General features: G+C 46.0%; 1 protein-coding gene across 2 annotated transcripts in view; it reads left to right on the top strand.

Moving 5' to 3' along the window:
* The window catches only part of camsap2a (calmodulin regulated spectrin-associated protein family, member 2a), a 331,161-nt gene that overhangs the window by 32,176 nt on the left and 281,433 nt on the right, over positions 1–17,552 (top strand). For both annotated transcript variants that reach the window (XM_072511419.1, XM_072511418.1), the window contains exon 2: positions 6,534–6,793. In XM_072511419.1, the coding sequence (XP_072367520.1) occupies positions 6,534–6,793 (260 nt within the window). The remainder of the gene's footprint in view (positions 1–6,533; positions 6,794–17,552) is intronic.

Below are 17,552 nucleotides of genomic sequence, written 5' to 3'. Positions count from 1 at the left end.
CCTGAGCGCTGGGGCCCGACCCCATGGTGAGAGCGGTGACCCAACCCATTTTGGACGGCCCCCTAGCAAAGGGAAACCCTGGAGTGCAGGGGCGCGTCCACCAGGTAAGTATAGGTGATCCCACAGGACCAGGGGGTCAGAAACCCCCCACCAGGATTGTTATTGGAATGTAAGGGGACTCAACGGCCCAGTGAAAAGATCCAGAGTGTTCGCCCACCGAAGAAGCCTAAAGCAAACATAATGTACCTACAAGAGACGCACCTGAGGGAGAAGAACCGACTGCTGGTAAGGAAGGGCTGGGTGGGACAGATGTACCACTCATGCTACGGGACGATATCTAGGGGGGTAGCAATATTAATTAGCAAAAGGACGAGGTTTACAGGAACCAAAACAGTTACGGACCCAGGGGGAAGGTAAGTAATGGTCATCGGGGTCCTGGAAGGGGCACCTGTCGTACTGGTAAATGTGTATGCTCCCAACTGGGATGACTCAGAATTCAGAATTCATGGCGGAAATCCCCGACTTTGACACACAACGAGTGATTAGGGGGGGCGACTTTAACTGTGTGCTGGACCCCCTGACCGACCGATCAAACCCCAGAATGGGGAAAAAGCCTGGCATGGCTAGGGAGCTAGGGGCCTTCATGGAACAGATGGGGGCGATGGACCCATGGAGGTTCCTGCACCCAGGAGAAAAGAAGTTCTCGTTCTTTTCGCAGGTGCACAAGGTATATACCCGTATCGACTTCTTTGCAGTGGGGAGATCGGTGCTTCCAGCGATCACGGGAACGGACTACTCCGCGATCGTTATTTCCGACCACGCTCCACATTATATGGATGGGAGGTTGGAGACAGTCTGGGCCCAGCGCCCCACATGGAGACTGGACACGGACCTCCTGGCCGACAAGGCTTTCTGCCCAAAAATATTGCAGGCCATAGGCGATTACGTTCGTAACAACCAAAACGGGAAGTCTCACCCTCCACGTTTTGGGAGGCACTGAAGGCCTTGATCAGAGGAGAGATCACAGCCTACATGGCAAGTAGAGATAGGGAAGAGAGGGTGGCCAGGCAACATCTAGTGGACTCTATTCTGGAAGTCGATAGAAAGTACTCCGAGGCCCCGACCGTAGAGCTGCTGGCGAAGAGGAAAAAGCTGCAAATGGACTTTAACCTGCTATCCACTAGGAAAGCAGTGTACCAACTCCGCCAGACACGGGGGACCTTCTACGAACACGGAGACAAGGCTGGCCGCCTATTGGCTCACCAGCTGAGAAAGCAGGCAGCCACGAGGGAAATAGCGCAGGTTAAGGATAGCAAAGGCAGACTGGTAACAGAGCCAAAGGAGGTGAATTGGGCATTCGAGACCTTCTACCGGAGACTGTACACCTCCGAGCCCGCCGACAGGGATGCGAGAATGAAACAGTTCCTAAACAGACTGGAACTACAAGTGGTGGCGGAAGATAGACAGGGGGAGCTGGAAGCACCAATAGACCTGGGAGAAATCATGGAGAGCATCAGCTCTGTGCAGGCGGGGAAGGCACCGGGACCCGATGGGTTCCCGGCGGACTTCTACAAAAATTTTGCACCAGTCCTGGCCCCACACCTAAGGGAAGGCCTTTGACAGAGTCGAATGGAGCTACCTCCTCGAGGTACTGGAACGGTTTGGGCTAGGAGCGGGATTTACCGCCTGGGTGAGGCTCCTGTACAAGGCTCCCAAAGCGAGTGTCCGAACTAACACCACCAGCTCTGAATACTTCCAGCTACAGAGAGGAACAAGACAGGGCTGCCCCCTGTCCCCACTCTTGTCTGCGCTAGCGATCAAACCCCTGGCGATAGCCCTGCGGGACGCAAAAAGCTGGAAGGGAATCCGGAGAGGAGACAGAGAGCACAGAGTCTCACTCTATGCAGATGACCTGCTCCATGTCTCGAGGCCACAGGAGGGACTGAAGGCAATACTGCAAATACTGAAAGAGTTTGGAACCTTCTCGGGCTACAAACTTAACCTGGGCAAAAGCGAGACATTCCCAGTGAACCCAAAAGTGGGAGAGACAGAGCTGAAGGGGCTCCCGTTCAAAACGGCCCAGAACAAGTTCCGTTACCTGGGGATCCAAATAGCCAGAGACTGGATACAGATCCACAAGTGGAACCTGACCTGCCTGGTGGAGGAAGTAAGAAAAGACCTTCAACGGTGGGGCTCACTCACACTCTCCCTGGTGGGAAGAGTGCAGACGATCAAGGTGAACGTGCTGCCAAGGTTCCTCTTCCTGTTTAGGTCCATCCCGATCTTCACCCCCAACTTCAGGCTCTACGTCCTCCCCCACCTCTGCGCTGCCCTGTTACTAGGCCTTGATTTCCAATGCCACCTCCAAAGCCTTACTTTGAAATTCGGCGGACCCCTGCCCCCCCCTCACCGTCTGCGGCCTCACGACCCTTAAGATCGATCCACCTTCACTGTTTGCAAACCTCACCCCGGACTGCAAGCCCGTCGCCACTAGGAGCTGATGGTACAGTGCGCATGACAGGACCTTTATCAAGTCGGAGGTCCAACGGCTTCCGCGGGAGGGGATCATTGAGGCCAGTAACAGCCCCTGGAGAGCTCAAGTGGTGGTAGTGAAGACTGGGGAGAAGCACAGGATGGTCAGTGACTACAGTCAGACCATCAACCGGTACACGCAGCTCGACGCGTACCCCCTCCCACGCATATCTGACATGGTCAATCAGATTGCGCAGTATCGAGTCTTCTGCACAGTAGACTTGAAGTCCACCTACCACCAGCTCCCCATCCGCCCGGAGGACCGCCAATACACTGCGTTCGAAGCAGATGGCCGCCTCTATCATTTCCTCAGAGTTCCCTTCGGCGTCACCAATGGGGTCTCGGTCTTCCAGCGAGAGATGGACCGAATGGTTGATCAGTACGGGCTGCGGGCCACCTTCCCGTACCTAGATAGCATCACCATCAGCAGGACCACGACGCAAACCTCCAAAAATTCCTCCACACCGCCAAACTCCTTAACCTCACCCACAATAAGGAGAAATGTGTGTTCCGCACCAACCGCTTGGCCTTCCTTGGCTACGTAGTGGAAAATGGAGTCCTAGGGCCCGACCCCGACCGCATGAGCACCCTCCTGGAACTCCCTCTCCCCCACTGCCCCAAGGCCCTGAAACGATGCCTGGGCTTTTTCTCGTATTACGCCCTGTAGGTCCCGAATTATGCGGACAAGGCCCGCCCACTCATCAAGTCCATAATTTTTCCCCTGATGGCTGAGGCCCGACAGGCCTTCAACCACACCAAGGCGGACATCGCCAAGGCCACGATGCATGCAGTCGACGAGATCCTCCCCTTTCAGGTGGAGAGCGATGCATCAGACGTAGTTCTGGCTGCCACCTTCAACCAGGCGGGCAGACCCGTGGCTTTCTTTTCCCGCACCCGCCATGCCTCCGAAATTCGGCACTCCTCTGTCGAAAAGGAGGCTCAAGCCATTGCGGAAGCTGTGTGACATTGGAGGCATTACCTGGCCAGCAGGAGATTCACTCTCCTCACTGACCAACGGTCGGTTGCATTCATGTTCAATAATACACAGCAGGGCAAGATCAAAAATGACAAGATCTTGAGGTGGAGGATTGAGCTCTCCACCTATAACTATGAGATCTTGTATCGCCCAGGGAATCTCAATGAGCCCCTGATGCCCTATCCCGTGGTACATGTGCCAGCGCACAAGAGGACCGACTCCGGGCTCTCCACAATGACCTCTGCCACCCGGGGGTCACCCGGTTCTTCCATTTTGCCAAGGCCCGCAACCTGCCCTACTCCATTGAGGAGTAACCAGAGATTGCCAGGTCTGCGCAGAGTGGAAGCCACACTTCGACCGGCCAGATAGAGCGCCTGGTGAAGGCCACCCGCCCCTTTGAGTGCCTCAGCATGGACTTCAAAGGGCCCCTCCCCTCCACTGACCGCAACGGGTGCTCAGCCCGTTTGATGAGTACTCCTGGTTCCCTTTCGCCATCCCATGTCCCGACATGACTTCTGCCACGGTCATCAAAGCCCTGCACAGCATCTTCATTCTGTTTGGTTTCCCCACCCACATTCACAGCGATCGGGGATCCTCCTTCATGAGTGATGAGCTGCGTCAGTTCCTGCTCAGCAATGGCATCACCTCAAGCAGGACGACCAGCTACAACCCCCGGGGAAACGGGCAGGTGGAGAGGGAGAACGGGACGGTCTGGAAGGCCGTCCTGCTGGCTCTTCGGTCTAGAAATCTCCCGGTCTCCCACTGGACCTGGCACCCGCTGGGTCCCCACCCACAACCGCCGACCTGATACCGCTTCCCCCACCCCCGGTTGCCTCATTTACCCTCCCACCAGCGAACCTGTTTTTTTTTTTAAACAGGGGGTGAATGTGGTAAACACCACTAGTGACACATTGCATGTATTACGGTACTGCTACTCTATTACAGGTACAACGGTAAATCCCAGCATTCTGGCTCCTCCCAGTAGCCAGCGTATAAAAGTGTATGCTTTCCTACGCTGCTTCCATTCTGGTTCCAGCTGCAGGAGGCACAACATCTTGTGCAATAAAGCCTCGATTGTTTCACCGTTCTCGTCTCGTGGTAATTGACGGTACATCAGGGGCCAATGCCCTTGTTTTCGCTTCCCTAATCGCACGCCGGAGAATCCTGCTCGGCTGGCGATCGGCAGCATCACCCAAAGCTGCAGACTGTCTCGCTGACCTCTCGGAATTTCTCCACCTGGAGAAGATTATGTACGCCATCCGAGGGTCAGAGGAAGGCTTCCTGGATACTTGGGGGCCTGTTCCAAAACCTGTTCGAGGACAGCAACGAGGAGTAAGCCAGGCAAAAAAAAAGATGAAGAACCAAAGGACTGCGCAACTCTGGGGGAGGAGGGGGTGGAGAAAAATGGGGAAACCACAAGAGAAGAGGAAGGGTGCTGAAACCAATGGGGGGGGGGGGTGTAGGAGGAAGGGGGATATCATAGACCGATCCAGGGGGCAGCAAAATGTACGTACAGTTAGTCAAATGAAGGACAAAACAAACCTCTCTGTAAAATAAAGCAAATTAGCACGGGCAAGAAAAATGTTATGTATATAAGAAACAACTGTTTATAAATATGAGAAAAGCCAATAAAAAAGATTTTTTTTTAAATAAAAATTTGTTTGTTGTGTATTTGATGAAAATGTGCAAAATGAGAATTTAAAAAAGGAATGCATTTTGTCGTCTGTGTCTGCCTTCAGCAAGACGAGGATCCCGAGATACAGAAAATGGTCCACATTTTTGACGATCTCTGCAGGGATAAGGGGTTTTATTGGTTGGATGAGGCCCTTAGTTTTCCATGTGTTGAGTGAAAGAATTTTCTTACACCTCAAAGGAGTCGCCAATGGCCTATAGCTCAGTTTCTGAATGAGCACTAAAACACTAATTTGCACATTGAAGCTCTGTGGTTGAGGTTGGAGTGGATTTGTTTTTAAATTGACGGTGGCTTAGGTTGAACCGTTTCCAGTTTGTTCTTTCGATTATCTGTTCGCCTGTGGATAAATTGTCAGAGATGGGGTGCAGTCTTCGGCGATGATCAGCTAATGAGTATGATTGTCCACCTAAGAAACTCCGTGTTCCTGGTCATGAGTTCTCTGGGTTCTTTCATGGCTGATGAGCCCAATCCTAGAGCCGCATCTTCAACCACACACTTGGCAGGTGTTTCCGGAAGGTGGGGTCAATTCTTGGACTCTAGATCACTGGTATTTCTTTCTCAAGTTTCTTTTCTGGGCCTGCTCTTGCCATCGGGTGCCCTCGAAGAATTGTGTCCCTTCAATAAGGAGGTTCTTCCAAGTAGGTTTCTTCTGAGCAAGGATCTCCCAGGCATTGACATCTATGCTGTATTTCTTGAGGTAAGCCTTCAGAAACAGTGGTGGATATAGAATACATAGTTGCTTTTAAAAAGCAGATGGATAAATTTGAAAAAAATATCTGGAAAAGGTAGTTTATTTGGAATGGGTAGGGGAATGGAACTAAGTGGTTTGCTGTTTCTGAGAGCTTGCACAGGCATAATATGCTGAATAGTCTCCTTCCATGCTGCAATACCTAATGCTCCAACTTTCAGCTGACTTTTCTGGATTGAACAACATATTGAAATGAGAGGTAAATGGGTCTTTTTTGACAAGGTTAAGTTTTTAAATGATCAACTTACATTCTAGCACAGTATCAATTTACTATGGTCTTCAGGTAGCTGAAAGTCTGACACCACACACTAAAAGAAATACAAAATTAGGCACAATAAGATGTGCTATTTTTGTTAATTTGCCTTTCATTATACCTTGTATTCCATAACATTTCTTCATGGAGCATTAAGTAGAGTGAGAGATTACTGTTTTCATTGTGGAGAGAAGGCTTTAATGAGCACTATTGGGAATATGTTCAACAGTAAATAAAAAGGTATTCTGCTTGCAAAATAAAATGCGTTCTCGTTTTCTACCATTCTGCATCACAACATTCTGATTTGCTTACTTTTCGTTTTTTTTTAAAGATCATGTACCAGAGGAACTTGGAGAACCATTTTACACAGACCAGTATGACCAGGAACACATTAAGCCACCTGTTGTCAACCTGCTTCTTTCTGCGGAGCTGTACTGTCGTGCTGGGAGCCTGATCTTGAAGAGCGATGCTGCCAAACCACTGCTGGGGCATGATGCAGTTGTCCAGGCCCTTGCACAGAAGGGACTTTATGTCACAGAGCAAGAGAAACTAGTGACGGAAAGAGATCTTCGCAAGAAACCTATTCAGATGGTGAGTGTTTGAAATACTTTGCATTTGAGATGTTTCTTAGAATGCTCTTTAGATTCTTTCATTACGCCTTGTGGTTCAAGCTTAATATGAAACATGTAGATTGGAATTTTTTCAACTACGAAACATTGTGCAGAATGAAAACCGTTTGATAACTTGTGAACAAAAAAAAGCTGGTTAATTGATGTACATGAATTAGGATTTTTACATTGCTTTATTTGTTCTGAATTTAATTTCGCTTTAGCTTTGCAGTCGAGAACAGGGAAGCTTTAACATCCCATTTGCAGATCCCCACCTTTTCCAGTTGGATTTCATTATCATGGAGAAAGTTTAAAAAACGAAGTCAAGAAAATTAAGAGCCGTGTTCTAACTAAGGGGATAAAGGACAATCATTATGTTGCACCTTATGGTTACAAATGATTATTTTAATGTTCTAAATAAACATGTTTGAATGGTATAGTTACACATAGTTATAAAAACTGTCTTTGATTCAAATTTTATAGTCGCAACCACTATTGTTTCAAAGACAGCTGATAAATCATTGAGTGTGCTCTTTGAAACTTTATTATCACATTAGTTAGTAGTCAAAAACTTGTCTTTGTTCTTTGCATCCTAAATTTTAAGTTAGTTATAAAGATGACTTTATTGACAAAATTATAGTAAACAAATACAAATAAAAAGTAATAACTCCTGTTGGGTACATTTTCATTTAAATTTTTTTCTACTGGTACGTAAATTCTAGCAAGTGGAAATGTTGAATTTTCACCCAGCAGCTCCTAATAATTTTTATTTTCAGCAGATATTTTTCAAATGATCTCTTCATGTTAAAAGGTTTGTCAACCCCTCGTCTAGGAGATTATTCAAATGAATACTTGCCTTATGATTGAGTTCCAGATGTTCCGGTAGGAATTATGTGGTGACAGTTTCCAGTTCTTTGCTGTGATGAAGGTTAAGGCTGTGGAAGATGTCCTATATTTACAACTGCCTGGACATTAACTCTTATGTTGGGGTGGGGGAGGGGCATTGCTGGTTTGAAGTTGGGAAACCTGCGAGAAATGGCAGAATCTGATTATAGCTGTTTTGACTCTGTTCCCACTCTACAGTCAGAGTAAGTGAGTGGCTGATGGCCTGCCTGTTAGATAGGCCATATCCTAAAAATGGAGAGGAGCCGTAGAAGATCAGGGAGGTGGAAGTGGGAGGAGGCAAGGGTTGGTGGGAGGGATGGGTGGAGGGTGGGGTTGTGCAGGAGGAGCAGAGTTTGGAAGTCAGGGGGTGATCATAGAATTTACAGTGCAGAAGAAGGCCATTCGACCCATCGAGTCTGCACCGGCCCTTGGAAAGGACACCCTAATTAAGCCCACATCTCACCTCCACCCTATCTCCATAACCCCACCTAACCTTTTTTGGACAGCAAGGGCAAATTAGCATGACCAATCCACCTAACCTGCACATCTTTGGACTGTGGGAGGAAACCGGAGCACCCAGAGGAAACCCACGCACACACGGGGAGAAAGTACAGACTCTGCACAGACAGTGACCCAAACCGGAATCGAACCTGGGACCCTCGAGCTGTGAAGCAACTGTGCTAAGCAATGTGCTACCGTGCCGCCCAGAGTTTGTGTCCGTTGGAGGTCTAAGGTCTTGTGAAGGAGATGCGAAGCAAAGGAAGGGTGCGGTGGTTGGCCAAAGAAGGTAAACTGGATCCAGAATGGGCTGGTTTCACACAGGGCTAAAGAGCTGGCTTTGAAAGCAGACCAAGGCAGGCCAGCAGCACGGTTCAATTCCCATACCAGCCTTCCCGAACAGGCGCCAGAATGTTGTGACTAGGGGCTTTTCACAGTAACTTCATTTGAAGCCTACTTGTGACAATAAGCGGTTTTCATTTCATTTTTCATTTCAAGTAAGTGGAAAGGGACTTGATTCATGATGTAGCAGTCTTCATCTCCCCTGGACCGGTGGGTTTTGCAAGGCCAGGAAATCTCAGCTGGTGGGCCTTGCTGGGTTTTGTGAGGGCCACGAAGAATCCAGCACGAGTTTTAAGGATACAAAGTAATAACATTTATTTACAATAACATATATATATATATATATATATATATATATATATAAAACAGCAGCAGCAACTTTGCTTGCTGCACACTCCTTCCTGCTGGTTCCTAAACTGGCCAGCTTTATTTATACTAGGAGTTTACTAATGGTTTCTCCGCCCCCCCCCTCATTGGGGAAGCTCATACTCCCACAGGATTGTAGGATTGTCATTAGTCCCCAGCCAATGGTAAGTAGGCAGGTTATAACATCCCTCCCCCCCCCCCAAAGTCCAAGGAATCTACCGAAGACCCTGGCGAAGGAGGGCTTCGGACTCATTTTGCCGCAGGCCGGACACCATTTGCACGCGGCGCTGGATCAGGCGGCGTGTAACGAGACGGAGACCGGCGCTTCCGTGATGAACGGCGCAATGGTTGTACATCCACGGCCCGTGGACCCGAGGATTCCCCCTCTGATGCATCCTGTGTCTCCATCTCGAAGTCAGAGTCTGCTGCCTCCGTCATGTCAGCGTCTCTATCTCCATTCGGTTCTGTAACAACCTGCGCAGGCTTCGAATGAGGCACCAGTGGAAGATTGTGAGGACTACCTTCCCTTGACGCTGGTCTCTGCGGCTGTAGAAATGAGCTCCGGGGGCGGGGAATCTTTTGAAGGGATAGTCTTCTGGACCGAACGTGGTCTACATGTTTGCGCTGGAGACGACCCTGGGCTTGCACCTGGTAAGATATAGGGCCCGTTTGGCGAAAGATTACACCAGGAACCCACTGGGCACCACCAGCAAAATTCCGAACGAACACTGGGTCACCGGGTGCAAACTGCTGAATCGGCCGATGCCGAGAAAATCCCTGTCCCTGCCGTTCTTTGTGCGGCGTACCTTTGCGCCAATGTCCGGGAAAACCATACTAAGGCGGGTGTGAAGTCTCCGGCCCATTAGGAGTTCTGCGGGAGCTACCCCAGTCACCGCATGGGGGGTGGTCCTTTACGTAAACAAAAAGCGAGCCAGTCTCGTGTCCATTGATCCGGAAGACTGCTTCTTTAGGCCTCTTTTGAATGTCTGCACTGCGGGCTCTGCCAACCCATTTGAAGCCGGGTGGTAAGGGGCAGTGCGGATATGGCGTATGCCGTTCATCTTCGTGAACCTCGCAAACTCCTCACTCGTGAATGGAGTGCCGTTATCCGTGACCAGCACCTCGGGGAGGCCATGCGTACTAAACGACAAACGCATCTTTTCAATTGTTGCGCAGGACGTTGTTTCCTGCATCTTATGCACCTCTAGCCATTTAGACTGGGCGTCAATTAATAGAAGGAACATGGATCCTTGAAAAGGGCCTGCGAAATCTGCATGCAATCGTGCCCAAGGCCGCCCTGGCCATTCCCAGTGATGTAGAGGCGTGGCCAGCGGAAGCTTCTGATGCTCCTGGCAAATGGAGCAGTTTTGGGCCACCTTCTCAATGTCGGTGTCGAGGCCTGGCCACCAGACATAACTCCGGGCCAACATTTTCATTTTGGTCACACCTGCTAATCCATTGTGCTACGCACGCGTGGGTTCGTATCCCATCCTCGTTGCCAGTTTTGTGAGGGCCACGAAGAATCCAGCACGAGTTTTAAGGATACAAAGTAATAACATTTATTTACAATAACATATATATATATAACAGCAGCAGCAACTTCCCTTGCTGCACACTCCTTCCTGCTGGTTCCTAAACTGGCCAGCTTTATTTATACTAGGAGTTTACTCATGGTTTCTCCGCCCCCCCCTCATTGGGGAAGCTCATACTCCCACAGGATTGTGGGATTGTCATTAGTCCCCAGCCAATGGCAAGTAGGCAGGTTATAACACTGGGTTTGCGTGCGTTGTTAAGAATTGTCAAATAAAATGACAAAGAAAAAAAAAAGGAAATCTCAGCTGGCTAGAGTTAACTTTAAAATGGTTGTTAAATATGAGGCATACATCCTGTTTACAATATTTAAATTGCCAACCTGCCTCCTGCAAGTAAGCTGGCTGCCCGCACACCAGCCTTGTCCTTTAAAACAGGGGGTGGGACCTCCATATCCATGTCCTGATCGTCTTTTTGTTAGGCCTGTAGGTTTGACCCAACTCCATGAAAATTTGATTGTGTATCTGTTCTTTTCATCCATAGCTTTTGTGTTTCCTTTACTGATCCCAACAGCCTCTGCTGCATGGTCCTGACATCCAGTCTTCTGATTGGCAGAAACCCAAAGTCGTGGAATCGAGGCGTACTGAGTTAGTAAACATCCTCACATTAATATGACCAAAGGTTTAACATGTTCTTTGCTGGCAGTTAATAAGCTGATATCTACACATAGGAAATAGATAACTTTCTAACACCGTACCAACACAGTCCAAAGATGTGTGGGTTAGCTGGATTGGCCATGCTAAAATGCCCCTTAATGTCAAAAAGGTTAAGTGGGGTTACTGGGTTATGGGGATGAGGGTTGAAGGCGTGGGCTTAAGTAGGGTGCCTTTTCCAGAGGCTGGTGCAGACTCGATGGGCCGAATGGCCTCCTGCACTGTAAATTCTATGATATCCATTTTGGCCAGTTGGACTTTGGTTATGAAATTATGCTATTGGGTAATTGCTGAATGTGTTAGTATAAAATTCCTTCCGCAACTGTTCGAACTAAAGTGTTAGTCTGTTCATTTCAAATGGTTTACTGTTTTAATTAAAATAGCAAAAGAAGGAATTTAATTGTATTCTATGCAGTCATTTCAAGGCTGTTCTGTACCCTAAATACAATCATGGAAGGGAGGGGCTAAGGAATTGAAGGCAGGCCAAGAAATAGCTAATGACCGAAAAAGGGTATGGTGCTGATAACTGATGTACTGTGAATGTGTCGGAACCTGAGCACGTTACATTAACAACTGTTGTCAGACAAAGCTGAAAAACAGTTGAGTTTTATTGATCATTTGACTGTGCTCTAGCTGTAGAGGTGACAGTGTATTAAGGTATTATTGTTTTTCTTTATATTGGCTTTTAAGGTTTCAGTCTATGAAAGGAACACAAATTGAGTCTTAGTTAATCGCTCTGCTGCAATCTAAGCCTGCTTTGTCAGAAAGATAAAATGTTGATAACATTAAAATCATACTTCGTCTCACAGCTGATGATGTTATCACTGTTCATGAAATTGTTCAAATCTTGGTGCAATGATGCAGTGACATAGCGTGTAGTCGATAGCTGTAACTCATGAAAAATGCATTTTTGATGCATAAAGAAATTAGCACTCCATTTGGTTGATTGATTCTTAATACCATTGACTGGAATATACAGCAGAAGCATTGTTTTCTGTTGTCTTTGCTTCTCACTGGTCATTTTCTTTGATTCAACAGTAAGTGTTCATGACATTAGTGCAGAAATTGCTGATGCCATTATTAGCAGTTGAAGGCTTGCTTCATTTGGAAGACGTTCTTTTCTTCACTATTTTAACTAATCTTCTGCTAGTGTTAAATTAGCAAAGAAACTTCATGCAAACAAACTGTTTTGTTCTTTAATTTGGCCAACACTTCTAGACTGTTGCAACTTATTAAATATGTAAAATCTTCAATGTCAGATCTTGGTGATCAGCTACGGCTGCTTGTGGTGAAGTAGGCTAAAATACTGACATTTCTATGTGCATAATTGTTGGTATAATTCCAATACATGCATCAGTTTCCTAAAGAGATGGCTTGGCTAAAGACAACTTGGGTGACAGAACACTTCGGATCTGTCTTGCATGTTGCTGGTTAGAAATGCCTGCACTGCATATTAAAATGCAAAATGGCAATGATAATCCTGTCATCCTTCGTAAAGAAAGTGAAGCCATCTAAAATAAAATAGCTGTCTCAAGTCCAATAGAATTGCTTGAGTGTGTTCCTCGCAACAACTGGTCTTCAGATTTAGAAGTGCATTATTTTCATTGAGGAAACAGACTGAGGAAGGACATGACCTCTCTTAAAAATGCAGAAAACAGTGGGCAAAGTATGATGGAATCAGGCCATCCATCTTGAACTGTGAAGAGTGCATTAGAAGATGCAAGTACAATGTGAATCTGATTTGAGTAGCACTCAGTATTAGAAAAAAAAGTTTGTAAAGGAATCTCTGTAGTTAAGAATATTGTCTTGACTAAACATAGATTCAATTCATCGACATAAAACTTAGAGTTATCAGACAATTTGAATGAAGTAATTTGTGTTAAGTGTGGCCTGTATAACAGTTGGCACTGACAAATGTAGTGCTTGCTGCCCTCTCTCACTCCTTTCTGTCCTTGAAACGTACAAAATGATTTTTGCAGAAGGCATGTTTTTTTGAGGTACAAAAACTTTGCCATCTTGGGAATCTTTTGGTTTTGCTCTGCTATGTCTCTGGGTGGACACAGCAGAAGAATCACTGATAAAATTGCAATCATGCCCCTCAGACCTGACATACACAGGTTTAAAAAGAACCTCACTGACTTTGGGCAGTGCCCTTGTCACATGCAGAGTCACTGAAGAGAGCAGGTTAAAATGTGACTTGTTATCTTCCAGCAGCTTCAGGACAATTTGCCTTGTCACTGCGGCTTTGAATTTGTGTGAGTTATGTCAGTTTGTTCTGCGAAAGATGTCTTGTTTGCCTCTGAACTGTATGTATACTATGTGCACAGCTGGCAAATATGAATGTGCCTCTGTACCACAGTGTTACAAATGATGATAAATCGACAGGGCACTTTTATTGGTGATGAACCTTACTAAGCTGTGGTGTTGTTCTGTAACCCAAATCAAGAAAATAGCCTTTCTACGCATTGAAAAGAAACAAAACTCATCTTGATAAATATTGTCAACAGGCACTTGGAATGGGAGATGTCATTAGAGTTAAAAAAAAATTCTGTGGAAGTATTCGGGAGAACAGATTTATGATTGCTATAGATTGTTGAGAATGCATACCTTAAACCCTAATTAAGCAATCTTAATGTTTCAATTTAAAAGAATCAAATTTCTAAAATACTTTTTTACTGACCAGGTTGAGTTTGAACAGGTTGAATCCTGATGCCTTCTAATGCAGAGACAAGCTTTCTTTTACTCATTCTGGGTACGTGGCTGTCACTAGCAAGACTAACATTTATTGCTCTAACCCTGCTGCACTGCAAGTCTTGAAGGTGCTCCCAGAGTGCTGCTCGGTGGCGGGTTCCAACATTTTGACCCAGCAACGTTGAAGGAATGGCAATATATGTCTAAGCTGGAGTGGCATGTAAGAGTGGAGCTTGAAGGTGTTGGTGTTTCCTTGCACTTGTGCTTGTCCTTCTGTGTGGTTGGTTTGTAAGGTGGTGTTGATGAAGCCTTGGCTCGCTGCTGGTACACCACCTCAAAGTGGTACACACTCGTCACAGAGAGCCAATAGTGGAGGAAGTTCACGTTAGTACATTATGTTATCCATTCACCTCTGGAATTTTAACCCAAGTTCAACAAGAGTGATACCTATTACAAAAGGCAAGTGAAATAGGTTTATTAGATCCTCCTCGGCATGTGTCCACACTTATTTAAAATAGTCACCTACGTGATTAAATGTTAATATATTTACTTGTAGTGTTTGAAACACTTAAACATATTATTCGTAACTTATTTTTGTAATATTAAAATATTCACACCTGTAATAAAAAAAAGCCACATTGTAATATTTAAAATCTGACCTCGAGAATGTTAAATTACTAGCATTAAAATTACTAACCGTAGCCCCTGCACGCGATACAAAATATAATTTTGGTTTTGTGCACACAGAAAATCCTCCCCACTGCCCAATTTTATATGATTATCCTTAGACAGCACCTTCCAAACTCATGACCACTACCATCTAGAAGGACAAGAGCAGCACATACCTGGAAACCCTGACACCCGGACGTTCCCTTCCAAGGCACTGACCACCCTGACTTGGAAATATATCATCGTTATGTCACTGTCTCTGGGGCAAAATCCTGGAACTCCCTCACTAACAGCACAGTGGGTGTACCTACAGCTCAAGGACTGCAGCGGTTCAAGAAGGCAACTCACCACCACCTTCTGAAGGGCAACTAGGATGGGCAATAAATGCTGGCCTAACCAGCCATGCCCACATCCTGTACAAAAAAAAGAATGGAAGGAATTTCACTGTAAATCAAACCACAACATTAATTTACTCAGTGCTAAATACTGACTCACTGTACTGACATTCCACATTCAGTAAGAAAAAAATTGTAAGTAGTTTGGAACAAATAAAATAATTTTTATCATCCAATTTCATCCCTTTCTCTCCAGCTAATCATTGACCGACCTTCTATTCTACACTCTCCATAAACTGGACTTCATTGGAAACTCTGCTGCCCGTTACATCTCCATCGAATTCTGTTTGCCTGTCATCTCTGTGTTCACTGATTTACATTGACTCCCAGTCCCACCAATGCCTCAACTTTGAAACTCTCATTCCCATGTTTAAAGTACCCATCTTTATCTCTGTAAACTCCTCCAGTCCTACAACCACACCCCTCCAAACTCTTCAATCCTCTGACTCCGGTTTTTTTCCATCCACTCCCACCACCTTTGCCCCGTCGATGACAGCGTGGCCCTTAGTTGCTGACGTGACTTACACTGGCATCCCTTCCTCAAATATTCCACTTCATTTCCCCTTTTTAATTTTTTAAACACATATTTATTGTATTTTCATTCACAGACTCTAACCAGATTATAAACAATCAAATGTCAAAGATATAAAAGTACAAAGTCAAAAAGCTATACATACATCTTTCATCAAAATTGTAATATAAAGCTTAAGCCTCCCCCCATAAACTGAACCCCCTAACAGTTGACAGTGTCTAAATCTTTAAAAAAGGAGATAAATAGTTGCCACCTCAGGTAGAACTTCCCCACTGACCCACGATGGTATACCTAATTTTTTCCAAGTGCAGGAAAGACACCATACCGACCAACCAGGTGGAAGCACTAGGCGGTGTGGGAGACCTCCAGCCAAGCAATATTCGCAGCCTAGCCACTAAAGAGGCAAAGGTGAGAGCATCACCTTTACCAGAATGAAATGTCGGTGAGTCCGAGACCCCAAATGTGGCTATTAATGGGTTTGCTTCTGGAGCCACCCGAAGAATCTCCGAAATAGTATTAAAAAGGGAAATCCAGAAGCTCACAAGTTTAGGACAAGACCAAAACATGTGAGTGTGGTTAGTTGGCGCAAGCGACCAACGACCACATTTGTCTTCTGTTGTGTTTGGTCTTCTATATCTTACAAAGGATTCCACCAAACACCAGGATCTTTATTGAGTCTTGTGTGGTAAGATAGCAATCTGTCACAGAGTACGTTACCATGGAGTCTGCTTATTATTCCTCTGGCACGACACCGAGCTCCAACCATTCACTTGTATGTCTTAACTACCATCTGCAATCTTCTGATCACGGCCGGTGTGTCTCCCCTTATATGGGAGTCGCTGGTCCCATGACCTTGGTCTTGAGCCGCATGGTGTGTCTGCACCGCGACCTGCTGGTTGGAGGTCACACACCATCCATCCATGATATAGCCTACCGGCATATCACCACAGTCTTCCACATCCTGGAAAAACCCACTCATCCTTGCCTTGGTCCAATGCGTTCTGTGCAATCTTTTGAATTGGATCAGACTTAGTCGGGCACAGGAAGAAGTGGAGTCCACTCTGTTGAGAGCTTCCCTCCGAGCTTCATCAGTAAGTTCAGGACCCAGTTCCCTCTCCCATTTTTCCTTCACCTCCAGAGGGGTGGGATCTGCAGAAAAAATAAGGCCATACAGATCCAAAATAGACACCTTGTCAGTCTGTGCCAAGGGCAAAACCTTCTTCAGCAAGGAGGGGGGCTTTAAAGGAAAAGAAGGAAAGAACTGAGGAGGAATGTCACAGATTTGAAAATAACGAAAGAAGTTAGAACTGGGCAACTGAAACTTGTCAGACAGCTCCTCAAAACTGTTAAAACTCCCCTCTACGAATAGATCTCCAAAATGCACAGGTCCTCATGCCTTCCAAGACTTAAACAAAAGGTCCAAACTTAAAGGCAATAAAGTTGATTATTGAAAATAGGAGATAGAGACGACGTGGAGAAAAGTGCAGCACAATTGTAAAACAAAAGATTCGGGAGGGTCAAGCCTCCTGATCCTCTGTCTCTCCGAAGCAGAACACTGCGGACTCTGAGACATATACCTGGCCAAATGAAAGCTGAAATCAATTTGTTGACCTTAATAAAAAGTGATTTGGGCAAAAAAATAGGGATATATTGAAAGGAAAAGAAAAATCTGGGAAGTACGTTCAGTTTAATCGTTTGGATCCTACCTGCCAGGGACAGAGAGAGGCAACTTTAGCTCTGCAGATCCACCCTGAAACCACTGATGAGCCCTGAATAATTTAACTTGGGACGTGAGGCCCAATTATCAGCTACACGGACCCCCAAGTAGCGGAAGCTGGTATTCGAGAGGCCAAGTGGCCTCTTTCTGTCCTCTGTGATGTATTTGGGGATATTATGTTAAAGCTTCTACGGAATTACACCTTGTATGAATAAACTTCTTCTTTCAATCCTGTACTAAATTCATAATGTTTTAATGTATTCAGCCAAAGGAGAACAAAAATATAACTGTGATAAATAGCTGTACAAAGATTGGCAAAATTGTAGTTGCAATGTTGTAGAGTGTTTTCGCAGATTATTGAGCATCTAATTTCCATCATAAATGTGTGCTTTTGCTAAAGGGGC

This window comes from Scyliorhinus torazame, chromosome 7 (assembly GCF_047496885.1).
Source record: "Scyliorhinus torazame isolate Kashiwa2021f chromosome 7, sScyTor2.1, whole genome shotgun sequence".
NCBI lineage: Eukaryota > Metazoa > Chordata > Chondrichthyes > Carcharhiniformes > Scyliorhinidae > Scyliorhinus > Scyliorhinus torazame.
Note: the sequence above shows the minus strand (reverse complement) of the source record. Positions and strands in the feature narration are given on the sequence as shown.